Here is a 22,531-nt window from a genome sequence, read left to right as displayed (position 1 = left end):
TGTCACATGGAAGATAAGACATGAGGACACAGATGTCCGTGACATTAGTAATCGTGAACTGAAGTTAAAACCAGTAGCTGCCTACACCATGACGCCAAGGGGAAATACGCTGTACCTCTACAAAACATTGGAAGAATGCGACCTTCTCTCCTCAGGTGGCGGTCGTATTTTCCGATGATATTCGTTCAAGGCAGTGCAGAAGCACCACTCGTCTCTGAACGAGATGTGATGCCATTAATGAGCAGTTTGTGCTTCCGACTCACGGCACCACTCCAGACGCAGCCATTTGTGTTGTGGTGCTAACAGTAGCCCAGGACAAGGTATGGTAATTGCCCAGTTCGGCTGCTGCTAGTCTGTGACTACTGGAGCGGGATGACACGGAATTTCAGATAGTTCATTATTTATTCTCGAGTGGCAGGTACTATAGCGAAAGAGTTACGGTGTTACTGGTGCACAATACGGCGATCTTCCCTTGTGGTGATCAGATGTGGTCGGCCGGAAACTTGACGGCGAGTATGCCTAGCCTCACTTTCCCATGAAATCTAACACCGGATGACTGTCACATCCTTATGCCTCACAAATCTGTATACTGCGCGATTCGACCAGCCGACAAATGCAGATACACAATGAGGCTCCTTTCAAACTCTGTTGGGTACTGACAAGGCTGTCTCACACATGTATGTGGCATCTTTGTATCCTCCAAAACTCTCTCTCAACATCTGATGCTGTTAATACCACTTATATGCCATAGCAGGTCTGGTAACAACACTACACACGAGCAACACAAATGCACTATGGTGGCCGTTCTACCTCTCACAGAGAATTGCAACTCTAATCGTTTACATAGCCGGTACTAAGTTACAGTGACCGAGCGAAGCGGCGCAGTAGTTAGCACACTGGACTCGCATTCGAGAGGACATCGGTTCCAACCCGCGTCCGGCCACCTTGATTTAGGTTTCCCGTGATTTAACTATATACGACGGTAGTATCTGTTCTCGAAAGAACCGTTACCGTGGATGACCATGCAGCTTTGCTAGAAATGAAATGATAATTAAATAGACACCCTAGCTGCAAACAGGCGTTTATGTACTTCATTGGGGACATGTTGAAAATGTGTGCCCCGACCGGGACTCGAACCCGGGATACCCTGCTTACATGGCAGACGCTCTATCCATCTGAGCCACCGCGGGCACTGTAAGCAGGAGATCCCGGGTTCGAGTCCCGGTCGGGGCACACATTTTCAACATGTCCCCAATGAAGTACATCAACGCCTGTTTGCAGCTAGGGTGTCTATTTAATTATCATTTCATTTCTAGCAAAGCTGCATGGTCATTCACGGTAACTGTTCTTTCGGGAACAGATACTACCGTCGTATATACACTCCTGGAAATGGAAAAAAGAACACATTGACACCGGTGTGTCAGACCCACCATACTTGCTCCGGACACTGCGAGAGGGCTGTACAAGCAATGATCACACGCACGGCACAGCGGACACACCAGGAACCGCGGTGTTGGCCGTCGAATGGCGCTAGCTGCGCAGCATTTGTGCACCGCCGCCGTCAGTGTCAGCCAGTTTTCCGTGGCATACGGAGCTCCATCGCAGTCTTTAACACTGGTAGCATGCCGCGACAGCGTGGACGTGAACCGTATGTGCAGTTGACGGACTTTGAGCGAGGGCGTATAGTGGGCATGCGGGAGGCCGGGTGGACGTACCGCCGAATTGCTTAACACGTGGGGCGTGAGGTCTCCACAGTACATCGATGTTGTCACCAGTGGTCGGCGGGAGGTGCACGTGCCCGTCGACCTGGGACCGGACCGCAGCGACGCACGGATGCACGCCAAGACCGTAGGATCCTACGCAGTGCCGTAGGGGACCGCACCGCCACTTCCCAGCAAATTAGGGACACTGTTGCTCCTGGGGTATCGGCGAGGACCATTCGCAACCGTCTCCATGAAGCTGGGCTACGGTCCCGCACACCGTTAGGCCTTCTTCCGCTCACGCCCCAACATCGTGCAGCCCGCCTCCAGTGGTGTCGCGACAGGCGTGAATGGAGGGACGAATGGAGACGTGTCGTCTTCAGCGATGAGAGTCGCTTCTGCCTTGGTGACAATGATGGTCGTATGCGTGTTTGGCGCCGTGCAGGTGAGCGCCACAATCAGGACTGCATACGACCGAGGCAAACAGGGCCAACACCCGGCATCATGGTGTGGGGAGCGATCTCCTACACTGGCCGTACACCACTGGTGATCGTCGAGGGGACACTGAATAGTGCACGGTACATCCAAACCGTCATCGAACCCATCGTTCTACCATTCCTAGACCGGCAAGGGAACTTGCTGTTCCAACAGGACAATGCACGTCCGCATGTATCCCGTGCCACCCAACGTGCTCTAGAAGGTGTAAGTCAACTACCCTGGCCAGCAAGATCTCCGGATCTGTCCCCCATTGAGCATGTTTGGGACTGGATGAAGCGTCGTCTCACGCGGTCTGCACGTCCAGCACGAACGCTGGTCCAACTGAGGCGCCAGGTGGAAATGGCATGGCAAGCCGTTCCACAGGACTACATCCAGCATCTCTACGATCGTCTCCATGGGAGAATAGCAGCCTGCATTGCTGCGAAAGGCGGATATACACTGTACTAGTGCCGACATTGTGCATGCTCTGTTGCCTGTGTCTATGTGCCTGTGGTTCTGTCAGTGTGATCATGTGATGTATCTGACCCCAGGAATGTGTCAATAAAGTTTCCCCTTCCTGGGACAATGAATTCACGGTGTTCTTATTTCAATTTCCAGGAGTGTAGTTAAAATATGGCTTCCCGGCCAGTGACCTTCTTGTGCGAACGCACACGCTATGCCCGAACTCGTACGGGACTTGGTAATTTGCCACGAGTAATGAGTATGATGGGCAAACATCTATTAGGCGCACTACGAGTGTAGTGGTGTGGACATGTTGGGAATGTGGATCTCACGGGGGGGGGGGGGGGGGGGCGTGCAAGGGATAAGTCTCTGCAGACGCACTGTCCCCTGTGCCCGCGGTGGCTCAGATGGATAGAGCGTCTGCCATGTAAGTAGGAGATCCTGGGTTCGAGTCCCGGTCGGGGCACACATTTTCAACATGTCCTCAATGAAGTACATCAACGCCTGTTTGCAGCTAGGGTGTCTATTTAATTATCATTTCATTCCCGTGATTTTCCTAAATCGCTTCAGGTCGGCCGACTTCCTTCCCATCATTCCCCAATCCTATGCGACCAATTAGCTCCTCAAATCAACCAACCAAGTTACATTGACATTTGAGCTTTTCTTCTGGGTGCTCGACGTCTTTTGTTGGGCAGTGTAATTTTGTCTTGAGTAAAACAAGAAGTTAGCTCAGAGGTTAAGAAAGTAGGATTGTCCTGGGAAGGAATGGCCTTCCGTTTTCATTCGGTGACGTCAGGAGAATGTAGGGATGGCTGTTTTATTGCGGACATTGTAGATCCCTTCCTCTTTCAGTTAATCTCCTGGCAGTGTCCCACAACTTCGAATCAGGTGATGCGATAACCTCTAATTCTTCTTTTTCTTTTCAGTCGTCTTTATCTCGGTGAGGTTTATCAGTGAGATTTGATAATGCTGCAACAGGTGTATTATACTAAACGTAAAAATGAGAAACCCTATTTCCTTTACGTGAGGGAAAAGCGGATGAGTAAATAATTCACAGTTGTAGATTCAAACTAAAATAAATGCACAGGAATACCTTTGACTGCAACTTAAGCAGTTATTCTAAGCAACGAAAGAAAATTAGGGGGAAAAATTCGTGTAGTCGCTAATTTTTGTACAGTACTAGTGGAAAGTGTCATGAACAACACACTAAAAGTCTTTCCTTGTGGGGCGTGACGATGGGGTTTGGGTTGCGGTCATATAAACGTCACCTTTTTTTTCTGCACTATCTCGAAAACCGCGGCTCCGACGGTTAATGTTCTCCAGTACAAAAGTAAACTACGAGGTGCATTCAAGTTGTGGTGTCACCGCCAGACACCACACTTGCTAGGGGGTAGCTTTTAAATCGGCCGCGGTCCGCTAGTATACGACGGACCCGCGTGTCGCCACTGTCAGTGATGGCAGACCGAGCGCTGCCACACGGCAGGTCTAGTGAGAAGTACTAGGACTCGCCCAGTTGTACAGCCGACGTTGCTAGCCATGGTTCACTGAGAATTACGCTCTCATTTGCCGAGACGATAGTTAGCATAGCCTTCAGCTACATTTACTACGACCTAGCAAGGCGCCATTACCAGTATAGATATTGAGATTCTATTAATGTATCATCAAGAGCGATGTTCTACAAATGTGGATTAAAGTTAAGTATTCCAGAAGCTACGTACTTTTCTTTATAGCATTCATTACGTATCCTGTTTCAGACCTCACGCCAGCCTGCGTGAGCTTATAGCGTCCATTTCGGTCTCCTGAAACAAAACAGTGTTGGCACTTCTGCCGACACTTCACAAGTTCTAAGGCAACCGATTTTTTTTCTCCGGACTGGAAAGAGATAGAAACATGCGCATTGTTTTAAAATGAGGCTGCATTCATTGTCAATACGTCCCAGAGATGGCAGCATCATACGGCGGATGGAATTTTACCACCAGCGGCGAGAATGAGAACTGTTTTAAATACTTAAAATGGCGACGTTTTCCTTACTTGAACAGCGTGCAATCATTCGTTTTCTGAATTTGCGTGGTGTGAAACAAATTGAAATTCATCGACAGTTGAAGGAGACATGTGGTGATGGAGTTATGGATGTGTCGAAAGTGCGTTCGTGGGTGCGACAGTTTAATGAAGGCAGAACATCGTGTAACAACAAACCGAAACAACCTCGGGCTCGCACAAGCCGGTCTGACGACATGATCGAGAAAGTGGAGAGAATTGTTTTGGGGGATCGCCGAATGACTGTTGAACAGATCGCCTCCAGAGTTGGCATTTCTGTGGGTTCTGTGCACACAATCCTGCATGACGACCTGAAAATGCGAAAAGTGTCATCCAGGTGGGTGCCACGAATGGTGACGGACGACCACATGGCTGCCCGTGTGGCATGTTGCCAAGCAATGTTGACGCGCAACGACAGCATGAATGGGACTTTCTTTTCGTCGGTTGTGACAATGGATGAGACGTGGATGCCATTTTTCAATCCAGAAACAAAGCGCCAGTCAGCTCAATGGAAGCACACAGATTCACCGCCACCAAAAACATTTCGGGTAACCTCCAGTGCTGAAAAAATGATGGTGTCCATGTTCTGGGACAGCGAGGGCGTAATCCTTACCCATTGCGTTCCAAAGGGCACTACGGTAACAGGTGCATCCTACGAAAATATTTTGAAGAACAAATTCCTTCCTGCACTGCAACAAACACGTCCGGGAAGGGCTGCGCGTGTGCTGTTTCACCAAGACAACACACCCGCACATCGAGCTAACGTTACGCAACAGTTTCTTCGTGATAACAACTTTGAAGTGATTCCTCATGCTCCCTACTCACCTGACCTGCCTCCTAGTGACTTTTGGCTTTTTCCAACAATGAAAGACACTCTCCGTAGCCGCACATTCACCAGCCGTGCTTCTATTGCCTCAGCGATTTTCCAGTGGTCAAAACAGACTCCTAAAGAAGCCTTCGCCACTGCCATGGAATCATGGCGTCAGCGTTGTGAAAAATGTGTACGTCTGCAGGGCGATTACGTCGAGAAGTAACGCCAGTTTCATCGATTTCGGGTGAGTAGTTAATTAGAAAAAATATCGGCGGCCTTAGAACTTGAATGCACCTCGTATATTAAATTTCCTATAAAATGACCCTATTCATTTTTCTCTAGGACTAGTAGTTTTCACGTTCAAGGGGATGGAAAAACACAGATTATTGAAAATATTGGTTTAATGGTATAAAATTCATGCGTATTGCTGATTAAGGTGGGTTAAGAACAAAATAATGTGATTACTTTGTGCCCATATGAGCTCAGTAGAACGCTATTAAGGGGTATATTGTGTTCTGTGGGAGGGGGGGGGGGGCAACGGAATGGAAAGGTGTGGGTGGAGATTAGAAGCGTGAGAGAAGATAGGTCGCCGGTTTGTGGTCGTGCACTTACTTGCTTCATAGGTCTGAAAAGTGAAGAACGAGCAGGCAATACCCAATTCTATCTACTGCACTTTCTACAGTGCTAGAGGGAAACTGATTCTTAGTCACCCTGTACGCCAGCTGTAGCGCTCTTTCGGGTAAGGAAACTTCCGCTTCATAAGTGCTGCTCGCTTTTCAGTTGCCGCGCTGTGTAGCCACGTGGTCCGGGGCGCCTTGCCACGGTTCGCGCGGCTCCTCCCGTCAGAGGTTCGACTCCTCCACTGGGCGTGGAAATGTGTGTTGTCCTTAGCGTAAGTTAGATTAAGTAGTTTGTAAGCCTAAGGACCGATGACCTCAGCAATTTGGTCCCATAGGAACTTAACAAAAAATTAAAAAAAAAAGACTATAGCTTCCCATCATTTCCTATTCAGAATGAGATTTGGAAGGTAGGAGACGAGGTACTGCCAGAAGTAAAGCTGTGAGTACCGGGCGTGAGTCGTGCTTCGGTAGCTCAGATGGTAGAGCACTTGCCCGCTAAATGCAAAGGTCCCGAGTTCGAGTCTCGGTCGGGCACACAGTTTTAATCTGCCAGGAAGTTTCATTTCCTATGCAGCTCTACCATGTGAGTAGAGAAAATAAGTTCACTGAGCACGTGTCTGTATATTGCAGTTATTTTCAGTTTATTAAGTGAGTACTTATTTGCGGTTGTGACTGAGCTATGCCGGCCGCGGTGGTCTAGCGGTTCTGGCGCTGCAGTCCGGAACCGGGGGACTGCTACGGTCGCAGGTTCGAATCCTGCCTCGGGCATGGGTGTGTGTGATGTCCTTAGGTTAGTTAGGTTTAAGTAGTTCTAGGGGACTTATGACCTAAGATGTTGAGTCCCATAGTGCTCAGAGCCATGTGAACCATTTGACTGAGCTATCATATAAAAAAGCTCAACCGCTGGAGCTGTCAACTGTCTACCACACTGAAAAGCCTGTCGCAAGTGTAGCATGCTATCAATATGTATTTGACAGTGTCGATTTCATTGTCTCCACTATCAATGGCTGCGTTACTTTTCGCAGCTTAGGGGTATTAAGTATCTCCCAACGCCTGAAGTGGCCCAGTGGCTTAAATTGGCTCTCGCTGCAACAGAAATCACGTATATGTTATGGAACTTCAGATATTTTAACACAAATCAAGCAGTGCATTACGACAGATTACTGTTCTTGATTTATACATGATCAGTCTTATTCGATGAGACATATTGACACCACATTGCGAGATAAGTGGTAAGTGGCTCCACTCAGAGCAGCTTACTCTACAAGTATCAGTAATTGCTGACTGGAAGAGACTTATCCAGTCTTCCGCTAACACAAATAATGGCGAGAAAAGTGCTGTAAGTTTCTGGTCATTCAGTAACTCATCACCAAGGGACTACAGCATAATTATATGGTTTTACAATTTGCAATGAATGACAGACAGCAGCATGATGCAAGATTTACCAATTCAACCCAATTACCACTAACGACAACATCACACTTGCAAATTAAGCACTTCTCAGTCATTGTTTATAGGAATGTACTTCACATAATAACTTTATTAAAACCTACCGAGCGAAGTGGTGCAGCGGTTAGCACACTGGAGTCTCATTCGGAAGGAGGACGGTTCAAACCCGTTCCGGCCATCCTGATTAAAATTTTCCGTGATTTCCGTAAATCGCTTCAGGTGAATTCCGGGATGGTTCCTTTGAAACAAGACGGCCGATTTTTTCCACACATATTTTCCTAATCTAAGTCTGCGCTCCATCTCTAATGACCTCGATGTCTACCGAGCTCAGTGAAATTATTTTGAGCACTACACGAGACAAGAGATTCTAGGGCTATATACACTGTGATATTCTCCAAATCGAAACCATCAGTGGTCAGGTTAAATGAGACCTGACCTTCGACTGCAAAAGAAACTGGTACAGGCATGCGTATTCAAATACAGAGATAAGTAAACAGGCAGAATATGGCGCTGCGATCGGCAGTGCCTGTGTAAGACAACAAGTGTCTGGCGCAGTTGTTAGATCGGTTACTGCTGCTACAATGGCGAGTGAGTTTGAACGCGGTGTTCTAGATGGCGCACGAGCGATGGGACACAGCATCTCCGAGGTAGCGATGAAGCACGGATTTTCCTGTACGACCATTTCACGAGTGAGCCATGAATATCAGGAATCCGGTAAAACATCAAATTTCCGATATCACCGCGGCAGGAAAAAGATCCTGCAAGAGCGGGGCAAACGACGACTGAAGACAATCGTTCAACGTGAGATAAGTGCAACCCTTCCACAAATTGCTGCCGATGTCAATGCTGGGCCATCAAAAAGTGTCAGCGTGCGAACCATTCAACGAAACGTCATCGATATGGGCTTTCGGAGCCGAAGGGCCACATGTGTACCCTTGACGACTGCGCGACACAAAGATTTACGCCTCACCTGGGCCCGTCAACACCGATGTTGGACTCTTGATGACTGGAAACATGTTGCCTGGTCTGACGAGTCTCGCCTCAAATTGTATCGAGCGGATAGACGTACACGGGTATGGAGACAACTTCATGAGCCCCAGCAGGGGACTGTTCAAGCTTGTGAAGGCTATGTAATGGTATGGGGCGTGTGCAGTTGGAGTGATGTGGGACCCCTGATATGTCTAGATACAACTCTGACAGATGACACGTACGTAACCATCCCGTCTGATCACCTGCATCCATTCATGTCCATTGTGAATTACGACGGACTTGGGCAGTTCCAGCAGGACAATGCGACTCCCCCTTCATCCAGAATTGCTACAGAGTGGCCCCAGGAACACTCTTCTGAGTTTTAACACTTCCGCTGGCCAGCAAACTCCCCAGATATGAACGCTATTGAGCATATCTGGGTTGCCTTGCAGTGTGCTGTTCAGAAGAGATCTCAACCCCCTCGTACTCTTAAGGATTCATAGACAGTCCTGCAGGATTTATGGTGTCAGTTCCGTCTAGCACCACTTCACACATTAGTCGAGTCCTTGCCACGTCGTGTTGCGTCGCTTCTGCGTGCTCGCGGGGGCCCTACACGATATTAGGCAGGTGTATCAGTTTCTTTGGCTTTTCAGTGTAGTCCATCTGTAAACCGAAAGGCGAGCAGCGTTTGTGGTGGACTTATTGGCCTTTCTCGAAAGAAGAGTGCAAGTACGTTAAAGGAGACGAAGAAACAATTTTCACTGTAGCAGTGTATAATAGTCTGCAGAGATATATGTAGAATCTGTTCATATCCGTTTCATGTGGTAGTATTGTCAGTATCTCACATCTGCAATCGTTGTAGAGTAACACACTTAGTGTAGGATATACATACCGTGGGAGTGTCTGCGCTCAGCATCGCCATTGATTCTTAATGTGAAGTACCCTGCTTGCTCTTCGGTTCGCAAACTTAGAAAGGATGGAAGTGCATGAGCACAATCTGGCGACGAGCCTTCCCTTACGCATCTAACCTCCATCCGCCCTCCATAGCGCACATCCGCGGAACACAATCTACCCCTTAATACGGTTCTACTGCACGGAGATGTGGTACATGCATGTAATTTATTTGCTCTTAACACACTTCAGTGGACAATAAAAGTTAATTTTACACCATTAAAACACTAAACTGCGGTTAATACATCCACTGCACCGAGTGTGGTAGCGCAGTGGTTAACACACTGGACTCGGAAGAACGACGGTTCAAACCCGTGTCCGGCCATCCTGATTTAGATTTTCCGTGATTTCCCGAAATCGTTTCAGGTAAATGCCGGGATTGTTCCTGTGAAAGGTCACGGCCGACTTCCTTCCCCATCCTCCCTTCGCTGTTCCGATGGGACCGATGACCTCACTGTTTGGCCCCCTCCCCCGAATCAACCAGCCAACCAGCCAACCATCCGCTGCAACTCGGAAACTATTAGTGCCACGGAAAAATGAATAGTAAATTTAATGTAGCGTAATTTCGTACTGCGAACCGTTTTCGCTAGGAGGTGTGGTTTTCGAGATAGTTAAGAAAAACCTAAAAAGGGACCTTTACACGTCCCCTCCAACCCCCCTCCCGCTCCAACCCCCACGACCACAACCTATTGGCTAGGATTTCTAGTATGCTGTTCATGACACTCCCCTCCACCACTGTACAAAAATTTGCGACTTCACGAATTTTTTTCCTCCAGTAGATTGGGCTAAGTTGCGGTATGAACGTGATGGATCTTTAACAAAAGTCTGGATGCGGTACTGGAGCTATACTCATATTCGGCAGAATCTGGTTTCAGATTCGTGTCTGGCTAGTCTGGTTTTTATTGTCCATGTTTTTCATAAACAATTACCTATTAAAATAGTTCACGGCAAATTTCTTATCCCAGTTCTTATGTAATTTTTGTTCTCTAAAGTTTATGCAGGCAGTTTTGATGACAGTACAGTGACTGGAACTAATCATCTAACATGGATCATATTCGTTAAGCAGCGTATGGCGGTTACGCAACAAAAACAATTCCTATGTCAGGAAGCTGTGCGGCACAGCTTATGACAAATATTTTCTGTTCTATAAGTGCTTCGTTTTAAAGGCGGCGATAAAGTCCACGGGACGTAAAACTTTGAACTTTCTTCCTTGGAGAAGATAATTATGACTATTGTTTCTTTGTAGGGAAATAAAAGTGAATTTAAAATATTAATACTCTATGTAATGTAACTCTCTGGTATTTCAAGAACGCCTCGTATTTCATTGTTACGATTAGCTCAGCCGGCCGGAGTGGTCGAGCGGTTCTAGGCGCTACAGTCTGGAACCGCGCGACCACTACGGTCGCAGGTTCGAATCCTGCCTCGGGCATGGATGTGTGTGATGTCCTTAGGTTAGTTAGGTTTAAGTAGTTCTAAGTTCTGGGGGACTGATGACCTCAGCAGTTAAGTCCCATAGTGCGCAGAGCCATTTGAACCATTTTTGAACGATTAGCTCAAATCTTGGACTTATGAGATGCCAGACCATTTATTGACGGAAATAGCAGAGTCCCTTTTTTAGCAATATTTTATTGAAGGAGCCATGTGGAGAAGATTAACAGAATGCCTTTAAGCTTTTCGCAAGTCGACTTATACATTCCATGGAATTCCTATTCAGACGTGATGATGTGAGGTCGTCTCCATATTGAAACTAGCGATATGGCTCTTCAGAAATATCTGTCGCTTAAAGATTGCTTTGCAGGGTCAAACTTCTTCCACAACCAAGGTTTAAAAATGCGTCACCTGTAAATATCTTGATGTTAAGTGTACTTGAAGCCAGCAGTTGGACAGTATGTTCTTAAAGTGGTCAAAGTTTTTCAAAGGTCAACTTTAAGGAATGCTGCAGTCCCACATGGGCAGTGGATCACTATTATCTTTGGACACATCGATTCGTTTACAGGATAGTAACTGATTGTTGTTCCCTGAAGAACGAACGTGATCACATTAGTACAAATGTTTTTCAAAGGTCAACTTTAAGGAATGCTGCAGTCCCACATGGGCAGTGGATCACTATTATCTTTGGACACATCGTTCGTTTACAGGATAGTAACTGATTGTTGTTCCCTGAAGAACGAACGTGATCACGTTAGTACATTGACTCTCAGAGGACCGTCATAATAACAGGTAAAAATTAACAATGGTTATGTTACGAGGGGCTCCGCTGGGAGCCAAGCAATCAGCACTTCTAAAATGTGCCAGATACACGTGCGGGATTCCCCGCCAGGTAAAACATGTGTTTTGACATGTAGAAGATACTCCATCCTGCTTTTGCGCACTCTTACACGTACATCCATGCTCCGTCCTACCAGCTACTGTCTTACATCTGATTCATCCTCATTACGTTTGCATAGAAAGCTGTGGGCTTTTCATCTACATCTACATCATACTCCGCAAGCCGCCTAATGGTGTGTGGCGGAGGGTACTTTCAGTACCACTGTCTGATCCCTCCAGCTCTGTTCCACTCGCGAATAGTGCGTGGGGAAAATGACTGTCGGTAAGCCTCTCTATTGGCTCTACTTTCGCGAATTTTATCCTCGTGGTCAATACGCGAGATGTATGTGGGGGGAATTAATATGTTGTCTGACTCCTCCTGAAAAGTGCTGTCCCGAAATTTCAGTAGTAAATCTCTCCCCTCTTGTAAGTTCTGCCAATGAAGTTAGTATCTCCGTTACGCTCTCTCGCCAGCTAAACGATCCCGTGACGAAACGCAGCGCTCTTAGTTGGATCTTATCTCCTCTATCAGTCCTACCTGATAGGGAGCCCAGGTAGATGAACAATACTCAAGAATTTGGCGAACAAGCGCCTATAAGCCACTTCTTTCGTGGTTGAGTTACATTTTCTTATTCTTTCGATGAACCTGAGTCATCTGTCTGCTTTTCCCACTGTCTGTTTGATACGATCATTCCACTTAAGGTCGCTCTGGATAGTTACTCCTAGATATTTTACGGTAGACTCTGGCTCTAGCTGTTTGTCATCAATAGCGTAGGTGTACAGTAGTGGATTTCTTTTCCTATGTATGCGCAATATGATACATTTATTTACGTTCAGGGTCAACTGCCAGAGTTTGCACCATTCATCAATTCTCTGCAGGTCGTTCTGCAAATTCTTACTATCTTCTGGCATTGCTACTTGGTATAAACAACTGCATCATTCGCGAAGAGCCTTAAAGAGCATCGACGCTTTCTACTAGATCAAATTGTGAACAGCAACGGTCCTATCGCACTTCCCTGTGGTACTCCGGATATTACCTTTACATCTGTCGATTTAGTTCCGTTACGAGCGGCGTGTTGAGTTCTATCTGCAAGAAAGTCTTGAATCCAATCTCAGATCTACTCCGATACTCCATAAGCTCGTATTTTTTCCATTAAACAGCAATGCGGGACGGTGTCAAATGCCTTACTGAAATCAAGAAAACGGCTTCAGCCTGAGCGCCGTTGTCCACTGCACTGTGGATCTCATGGAGGAACAGAGCGAGCTGAGTTTTGCAGGATCTCTGTTTGCGGAATCCATGTTGATTTTTATAGAGGAGCCGGCCGATGTGGGCGTGCGGTTAAGGGGCTCCGGAAAGGCTCAAAATCACGAAACGTTCAATTTTTTCTTTTTTGCGTTTTCTGAATCTGCAGGCTATTACCTTTTAATAGATATATAATTTATTCAATTCCGAAGACTACAACTATTTTTAATTTTTTTTTGAAATGTGTTCTACATGGGCGTGACCCACTGTGGCGCTGTTAAACTGCTGTCAAATGGTGTTATTATTAACGTCCGTGTTCATCAGGTACATTTTAGTGATGTGAGATAAAGTATGTGTTGTGGCTAACCTGTGATGGTTCAATATATATCGCTGGTGTGATTGTCGATTGTTTCATGTTTATTGACTCTGTCGTTATCTCGAAAATATTCGTAATTAATCTGTTTCTTGAGTCTCTGTTTTGTTGAAGTATAATAATGAGTGGTGTGTATGATGCTGTTGTGACATTCAATGATGGCAACATTGTAAGGTGCAAGGTATTTAGAAATATGGGAATGAAGATAGGTTCTAACATGGTACGAGCGATGCTTGCTTTAGACAAGGAACGCCTTCGGGCTGCAGACAGGGCTGTAAAGAGTCTAGAAATACAAGCAAGAGTAAACAGGAGGAGGAACAAGAGGAAGCTGGAGGAGGAGTGTGCAGAGGATGAAGATAATCCATCCTATGGACCTGGAATGCACTAAAAAGTTAATCCAATCTTTGTCGCTCGATTCCCAAAACTTTTATTTTCTCATACTAATTACATGTTTTCTAAGGATCTTCCAAACATATTTGTTTCAAACTTGTTACACAGTACCTTCTGCATAATTTAACACAGCCTTTTTCCAAGAAACTGTATATTTTTGCAATATATAAATAAAAATTGCAAAAAAATGTTGTGAATTTTCATTACAATTGAAAAAAAATCATCTTTAATAACTGAACTAAAATTTTGTAAAATCGCTGTGTTAAGTTGTAGCCCATATTCCAATAAATAATCTGTAAAAAGTTCAACTTCCTACCTCAAATACTTTGTGAGGAAAGATGTAATTTATAAGCGTTATTTTAACATTGCAAGTATAGGGCGTTCCGGAGCCCCTTAAAGGCGCTTCAGTCTGGAACCGCGTGACCACTACGGTCGCAGGTTCGAATCCTGCCTCGGGCATGGATGTGTGTGATGTCCTTAGGTTAGTTAGATTTAATTAGTTCTAAGTTCTAGGCGACTGATGACCTCAGAAGTTGAGTCGCATAGTGCTCAGAGCCATTTGAACCATTTTATAGAGGAGTTGTTCATTTTCCAAGAACTTCATAATTCTTGAGCATAAAATATGTTTCATAATTCTACAACAGATTGACGTCAACGATATAGACCTATAATTGTGTGGATCTGTCTTATGGCCTTTCTTAAAAACGGGAATGACCTGCGCTTTTTTCCAGTTGTTAGATACCTTCGTTGCTCAAGCGATCTACATCTACATCTACAAGGATACTCTGCAAACAACATTCAAGTGCCTGGCAGAGGATTCATCGAACCACCTTCATAATTCTCTATTATTCCAATCTCGTACAGCGCGCGGAAACAATGAACACCTATATCTTTCCGTACGAGCTCTGATTTCCCTTATTTTATTATGGTGATCGTTCCTCCCTATGTAGGTCGGTGTCAAAAACATATTTTCTCATTCGAAGGAGAAAGTTGTTAATTGGAATTTCGTGAGAAGATTCCGTGGCAACGAAAAACGCCTTTCTTTTAATGATTTCTAGCCCAAATCCTGTATCATTTCTGTGACACTCTCTCCCATATTTCGCGATAATACAAATCGTGCTGACCGTCTTTGAACTTTTTCGATGTACTTCGTCAGTCCTACCTGGTAAGGATCCCACACCGCGCAGCAGTATTCTTAAAGAGGACGGACAAGCGTAGTGTAGGCAGTCTCCTTAGTAGGTCTGTTACATTTTATGAGTGTCCTGGCAATAAAACGCAGTCTTTCGTTAGGCTTCCCCACAACATTTTCTATGTGCTCCTTCCAATTTATTACCGAGCGAGGTGGCGCAGTGGTTAGACACTGGACTCGCATTCGGGAGGACGACGGTTCAATCCCGCGTCCGGCCATCCTGATTTAGGTTTTCCGTGATTTCCCTAAATCGCCCCAGGCGAATGCCGGGATAGTTCCTTTGAAAGGGCACGGCCGACTTCCTTCCCCATCCTTCCCTAATCCGATGAGGCCGATGACCTCGCTGTCTGGTCTCCTTCCCCAAACAACCCAACCCAACCCCTCCAATTTAAGTTGTTCGTGATTGTAATACCTAGGTATTCAGCTGACTTTACGGCTTGTAGATTAGACTGATTTATCTTGTAACCGAAGTTTAACGGGTTCCTTTTAGCACTCATGTGGATGACTTCGTACTTTTCGTTATTTAGGGTCAACTGCCAATTTTCGCACTATTCAGATATCTTTTCTAAATCGTTTTGCAGCTTGTTTTGATCTTCTGATGACTTTATTAGTCGATAAAGGACAGCGTCATCTGCAAACAACTGAAGACGGCTGCTCAGATTGTCTCCAAAATCGTTTATGTATATAAGGAACAACAAAGGGCCTATAACACTACATTGGGGAACGCCAGAAATCACTTTTGTTTTACTCGATGACTTTCCGTCAGTTACTACGAGCTGTGACCTCGCTGACAGGAAATCACAAATCCAGTCACATAACTGATACAATATTCCCTAAGCACGCAATTTCACTACGAGCGGCTTGTGTGGTACAGTGTCAAAATGCTTCCGGAAATCCAGAAATACGGAATCGATCTGAAATCCCTTATCAATAGCACTCAACACTTCATGTGAATAAGAAGCTAGTTTTGTTTCACAGGAACTATGTTTTCTAAACCCATGTTGACTGTATTTCAATAGACCGTTTTCTTCGAGGTAGTTCATAATGTTCGAACACAATATATGTTCTTAAATCCTGCTGCATATCGACGTTAACGATATGGGCCTGTAATTTTGTGGACACAGATCTACGGTAAACTACTGCTAGAAGGGGAGCAAGTTCTTTTGCATAATCTTTATGTGGCATATTTCAAACATTGGAATCTTTACTTCGTGGTCTGACTCTTTCTGTGTACGTGACAGATAATAAACTACGCCATCAGGCGTTGAAGGTCCGAGGGATGTCGGCCGGAGATCGTGTCATCTTCTGCTTTGTGGCATCACTCGGATGCCGTACAAAGGGTGACGGGGGGGGGGAGGGGGGGGGGGCGGTGGCTTGGGTCAGCACACCGCTCTCGCGGCCGTCGTTGGCTTTGCAGAGCTTGGAGCCGCTACCTCTCAATCAAGTAGTTCCTCATTTGGCATCACGAGGCTAAGTACACTTCGTTCCAGTCTTCTCATCGAAGAAAAAGCAGTGGCAGCTGCGTCTGAGAATCGTACACGCTGATCACTCGGCTACAGAGATTTGCAAATAATGCTCATTAGAAAATCAGTGAATCTGCTAACGTTTCTCTTACATACGAGCTCACCGGGCAAAAAAGTAGTCACCCCTGGAGAAATAATTACAAACATCATTTAATATCGTGTAATTCCACCACTGGACGTAATGCCCGCTTGGATTCGGTTAGCAAGTGAGTCCCACAAGGTTCAGCAATTACGTCGTATACAGGTTAAGCCACCCGCTGAGGATTTGATCACGCAGTTCAACCAAATTGTAGGGATGCTGACGACGCAGTTTTATCCACTGTTCCAACATGCCTCATAGATTTCCTATGAGGGACAGGTGATTTTGCAGGCCAGTCGAGAAGTAGTACGGTTTGGGAGTGTCCAGAAAACCAGTCACATAGTCTTCTAGCCCAATGAATTTTGCTATTGTCATTACGTTTCTGTGCGAGCAATGGTCTCTTGCCAGGTGGCCAAGTCTAAATGTTCATCGTATGCAGTTTCCGTCGCAATGTTCTTTCGCTAACAGTTTGGTATCGACCTTCATCCACTGACTGCAGGAATCTCTGTCGTGTTTGAAAGCGATTTTTATTGGCAAGCCGTGAAACGCGTCTCCAGCCCCTCTGAGTGTTGCACCATTACTTGGACACACTTTGCAAAAACAAACATAATGTCTGATGGAATAACCGCAATCAGTGGTTTTACAATGTTACTTATAATCCGTCTTGATTGCATAAAATGTTTATTCACATGACCGGTTTCGGTTCCTCTAGAACCATCTTCAGATTTGCAATTTCGGTTACAGGAGTAACCCGTCCACACACAGCAACCTCCACATGCTGCGTCACACAACAGTTTCATAAAATTTTTCATCCCCTATTTTACCCCCTCGGTGGTTGAATTTCCAAAAGTGCTGAAACATGTTTTTTTTTATTTATGACTGAGAAATTAAATGCCAATTTTGGCAGGTCTAGCTCCAAGTTGCCTTAATAGCGACATATTTTCAAAAAGCCATTCATTCCCTGTTTTGCCCCATTAGGAGTGTAATTTCGAACAATCTCTTCTTAACCGAGGTCTACCGAATAAGATACAAACCCTCTCCATATTTCAGATTTTATCACCTATTTTACTCCCTTAGGGATGGAATTTCGAAAAATCTGTACTTAGATTACGCCTGTAGTACAAGATCAACATCTTCTGCAAATGTTAAATTTCTTTCGTTAGTGGTTTGGGCTGGGCGATGATCAGTCAGTAACAGAGTCAGTCAGTCAGGATATTTTTTTATATACAGGGTGGTCCATTGATAGTGACCGGGCCAAATATCTCACGAAATAAGCATCAAACGAAAAAACTACAAACAACGAAACTCGTCTAGCTTGAAGTGGGACACCAGGCGGCGCTGTAGTTGGCCCGCTCGATGGTGCTGCCATAGGTCGAACGGATGTCAACTGCGTTTTTTAAACAGGAACCCCCATTTTTTATTGGATATTCGTGTAGTACGTAAAGAAATATGAATATTTTAAATAGTCCACTTTTTTCGCTTTGTGACAGATGGCGCTGTACTAGTCACAAACTTATAAGTACGTGGCATCACGTAACATTCCGCCAGTGCGGACGGTATTTGCTTCGTGATACATTACCCGTGCTAAAATGGACTATTTACCAATTACGGAAAAGGTCGATATCGTGTTGATGTATGGCTATTGTGATCAAAATGCCCAACGGTCGTGTGCTATGTATGCTGCTCGGTATCCTGGACGACATCATCCAAGTGTCCGGACCGTTCGCCGGATAGTTACGTTATTTAAGGAAACAGGAAGTGTTCAGCCACATGTGAAACGTCAACCACGACCTGCAACAAATGATGTTGCCCAAGTAGGTGTTCTAGCTGCTGTCAGGGCTAATCCGCACATCAGTAGCAGACAAATTGCGCGAGAATCGGGAATCTCAAAGTCAGTGTTGAGAATGCTACATCAACATCAATTGCACCCGTACCATATTTCTATGCACCAGGAATTGCATGGCGACGACTTTGAACGTCGTGTAGAGTTCTGCCACTGGGCACAAGAGAAATTACGGGACGATGACAGATTTTTTGCACGCGTTCTATTTAGCGACGAAGCGTCATTCAACAACAGCGGTAACGTAAACCGGCGTAATATGCACTATTGGGCAATGGAAAATCCACGATGGCTGCGACAAGTGGAACATCAGCGACCTTGGCGGGTAAATGTATGGTGCCGCTTTATGGGAGGAAGGATAATTGGCCCCCATTTCATCGATGGAAATCTAAATGGTGCAATGTGTGCTGATTTCCTACGTAATGTTCTACTGATGTTACTACAAGATGTTTCACTGCATGACAGAATGGCGATGTACTTCCAACATGATGGATGTCCGGCACATAGCTCGCGTGCGGTTGAAGCGGTACTGAATAGCATACTTCATGACAGGTGGATTGGTCGTGGAAGCACCATATTATGGCCCGCACATTCACCGGATCTGACGTCCCCGGATTTCTTTCTGTGGGGAACGTTGAAGGATATTTGCTATCGTGATCGACCGACAACGCCTGACAACATGCGTCAGCGCATTGTCAATACATGTGCGAACATTACGCAAGGCGAACTACTCGCTGTTGAGAGGAATGTCGTTACACGTATTGCCAAATGCATTGAGGTTGACGGACATCATTTTGAGCATTTATTGCATTAATGTATTTACAGGTAATCACGCTATAACAGCATGCGTTCTCAGACATGATAAGTTCACAAAGGTATAGGTATCACATTGTAACAACCGAAATAAAATGTTCCAACGTACCTACGTTATGTATTTTAATTTAAGAAACCTACCTGTTACCAACTGTTCGTCTAAAATTGTGAGCCACATGTTTGTGACTATTATAGCGCCATCTACCACAAAGCTAAAAAAGTGGTCCAACTAGAACATTCATATTTCTTTACGTACTACACGAATATGTAATAAAAAATGGGGGTTCCTACTTTAAAAAACGCAGTTGATATCCATCTAGCGGGTCAGCCATATCGCAATCTGGTTTCCCTCTTCAAGCTAGACAAGTTTCGTTCTTTGTAGTTTTTTCGTTTGACGCTAATTTCGTGAGAAATTTCGGCCGGTCACGATCAATAGAGCAGCCTGTATACAGGGTGTTACAAAAAGGTACGGCCAAACTTTCAGGAAACATTCCTCACACACAAATAAAGAAAAGATGTTATGTGGGCATGTGTCCGGAAACGCTTAATTTCCATGTTAGAGCTCATTTTAGTTTCTTCCACCTACGCTCAATGGAGCACGTTATCATGATTTCATACGGGATACTCTACCTGTGCTGCTAGAACATGTGCCTTTACAAGTAAGACACAACATGTGGTTCATACACGATGGAGCTCCTTCACATTTCAGTCGAAGTTTTCGTACGCTTCTCAACAACAGATTCGGTGACCGATGGATTGGTAGAGGCGGACCAATTCCACGGCCTCCACGCTCTCCTGACCTCAACCCTCTTGACTTTCATTTATGGGGGCATTTGAAAGCTCTTGTCTACGCAACCCCGGTACCAAATGTAGAGACCCTTCGTGCTCGTATTGTGGACGGCTGTGATACAATAAGCCATTCTCCAGGGCTGCATCGGCGCACCAGGGATTCCATGCGACGGAGGTTGGATGCATGTATCCTCGCTAATGGAGGACATTTTGAACATTTTCTGTAACAGTTTGAAGTCATGCTGGTACGTTCTGTTGCTGTGTGTTTCCATTCCATTATTAATGTGATTTGAAGAGAAGTAATAAAATGAGCTCTAACATGGAAAGTAATCGTTTCCGGACACATGTCCACATAACATATTTTCTTTCTTTGTGTGTGAGGAATGTTTCCTGAAAGTTTGGCCGTACCTTTTTGTAACACCCTGTATAGAGATTAAAATACGGTCACAATCGGCTTCTATGTTCTTAGTCGATGGAATGTCGGTTACAGCGTCAACTTAAGCTGTCGAAGATTTAGGCTAGGGAAAATTCAGCTAAAAGAATTGCGCACACCAAATAGGTTATATGGTTCGCAAAATTTTAACATCGGCTTGTAACACCCTGTATAGAGATTAAAATACGGTCACAATCGGCTTCTATGTTCTTAGTCGATGGAATGTCGATTACAGCGTCAACTTAAGCTGTCGAAGATTTAGGCTAGGGAAAATTCAGCTAAAAGAATTGCGCACACGTATAGGTTATATGGTTCGCAAAATTTTAACATCGGCTTGTAACACCCTGTATAGAGATTAAAATGCGGTCACAATCGGCTTCTATGTTCTTAGTCGATGGAATGTCGATTACAGCGTCAACTTAAGCTGTCGAAGATTTAGGCTAGGGAAAATTCAGCTAAAAGAATTGCGCACACGTATAGGTTATATGGTTCGCAAAATTTTAACATCGGCTTGTAACACCCTGTATAGAGATTAAAATACGGTCACAATCGGCTTCTATGTTCTTAGTCGATGGAATGTCGATTACAGCGTCAACTTAAGCTGTCGAAGATTTAGGCTAGGGAAAATTCAGCTAAAAGAATTGCGCACACGTATAGGTTATATGGTTCGCAAAATTTTAACATCGGCGGATGTGGGTAAAGACGGGATGGATGCGTAAATGGTTCTTGCGTAGGCCTCTCGTTTCTCTCACCCGCGCAGAGGTGCGCCTAATTCCGCACGCTCGGACTTGGGCAGTGTAACAGTGCGTGCCAGACTACTCACCACAGTCGAGGTAAGCCACGGCTGAGACGGCGGCGTTCAGCAGGCTGGCGACGGACGCGAAGAGAAACACTTTGGCGGAGGCAGGCGCCATGGCGGGCGACGAACACAGACCTCGTCTACACACGCAGCCCCGCTGCCGCCGCCTTAAATACTGACGCCGCTGATATCTCGCCGGAGACGCAGAGTCTGCGTCACGACGCCTGCGTGCCGAGCCGCCCGCCGTCCCCCAGTGGAGCAGGTGTTTTCTGTCGCATCAGCTGCCTGCAGCACCCCACTCTCTCAATGCCGTCGCCTACAGCACGCGACGCAATAACAGTCAACCGTGTGCGGTGATAGCCGGCGGCGCGACACAACATTAGTCTCGCTCTGATATACCGTATTTACTTGCGATATCTTCGGTAATCTGTAGGTAGACGTAGAGACAGACTTCCTGCATTTCGCGATGACATACGATATCAATCCCTGCTGACGACTGATTCGGTGGGGCTAAGTCCCTACGGGACCAAACTGCTGTGGTCACTAGCGGTTCTAGGCGCTCAGTCCGGAACCGCGCGACCGCTGCGGTCGCAGGTTCGAATCCTGCCTCGGGCATGGATGTGTGTGATGTCCTTAGGTTAGTTAGGTTTAAGTAGTTCTAAGTTCTGGGGGACTTATGACCACAGATGTTGAGTCCCATAGTGCTCAGAGCCATTTTGCTGTGGTCATGGGTCCCTAGGCTTACAAAACTACTTAACCTAACTTAAACTAACATTCGCTAAGGACAACACACACGCCGCGCAGGATTAGCCGAGCGGTCTGGGGCGCTGCAGTCATGGACTGTGCGGCTGGTCCCGGCGGAGGCTCGAGTCCTCCCTCGGGCATGGGTGTGTGTGTTCGTCCTTAGGATAATTTAGGTTAAGTAGTGTGTAAGCTTAGGAACTGATGACCTTAGCAGTCAAGTCCCATAAGATTTCACACACATTTGAACATTTGAACAATACACACACCCGTGCCCGAAGGAGGACTCAAACTTCTACATCTACATCTACATACATACTCCGCAATCCACCATACGGTGCGTGGCAGAGCGTACCTCGTACCACAACTAGCATCTTCTCTCCCTGCCTATATGCCTCTGTACGAGCCCTAATCTCTCTTATCTTATCTTTGTGGTCTTTCCGCGAAATATAAGTTGGCGGCAGTAAAATTGTACTGCAGTCAGCCTCAAATGCTGGTTCTCTAAATTTCCTCAGTAGCGATTCACGAAAAGAATG

The 22,531-nt window shown here is 45.7% G+C and overlaps 1 protein-coding gene and 2 non-coding genes across 3 annotated transcripts in view; 1 reads left to right on the top strand and 2 right to left on the bottom strand.

Moving 5' to 3' along the window:
- LOC126156442 (uncharacterized) overlaps window positions 1–21,433 on the bottom strand; it is a 109,602-nt gene extending 88,169 nt beyond the window's left edge. The window contains exon 1 of the mRNA XM_049916314.1: window positions 21,279–21,433. Coding sequence (XP_049772271.1) covers window positions 21,279–21,369 — 91 coding nt within the window. The 5' untranslated portion in view covers window positions 21,370–21,433. The remainder of the gene's footprint in view (window positions 1–21,278) is intronic.
- Window positions 1,117–1,191, bottom strand: Trnat-ugu (transfer RNA threonine (anticodon UGU)). Its single transcript has one exon. It is a non-coding gene; the product is annotated as a tRNA-Thr (tRNA).
- Trnat-ugu (transfer RNA threonine (anticodon UGU)) lies at window positions 3,031–3,105 on the top strand. The gene has a single exon. It is a non-coding gene; the product is annotated as a tRNA-Thr (tRNA).
- Window positions 21,434–22,531: the final 1,098 nt, after the last annotated feature.

Source organism: Schistocerca cancellata, chromosome 1 (assembly GCF_023864275.1).
Source record: "Schistocerca cancellata isolate TAMUIC-IGC-003103 chromosome 1, iqSchCanc2.1, whole genome shotgun sequence".
NCBI classification, from domain to species: domain Eukaryota; kingdom Metazoa; phylum Arthropoda; class Insecta; order Orthoptera; family Acrididae; genus Schistocerca; species Schistocerca cancellata.
Note: the sequence above shows the minus strand (reverse complement) of the source record. Positions and strands in the feature narration are given on the sequence as shown.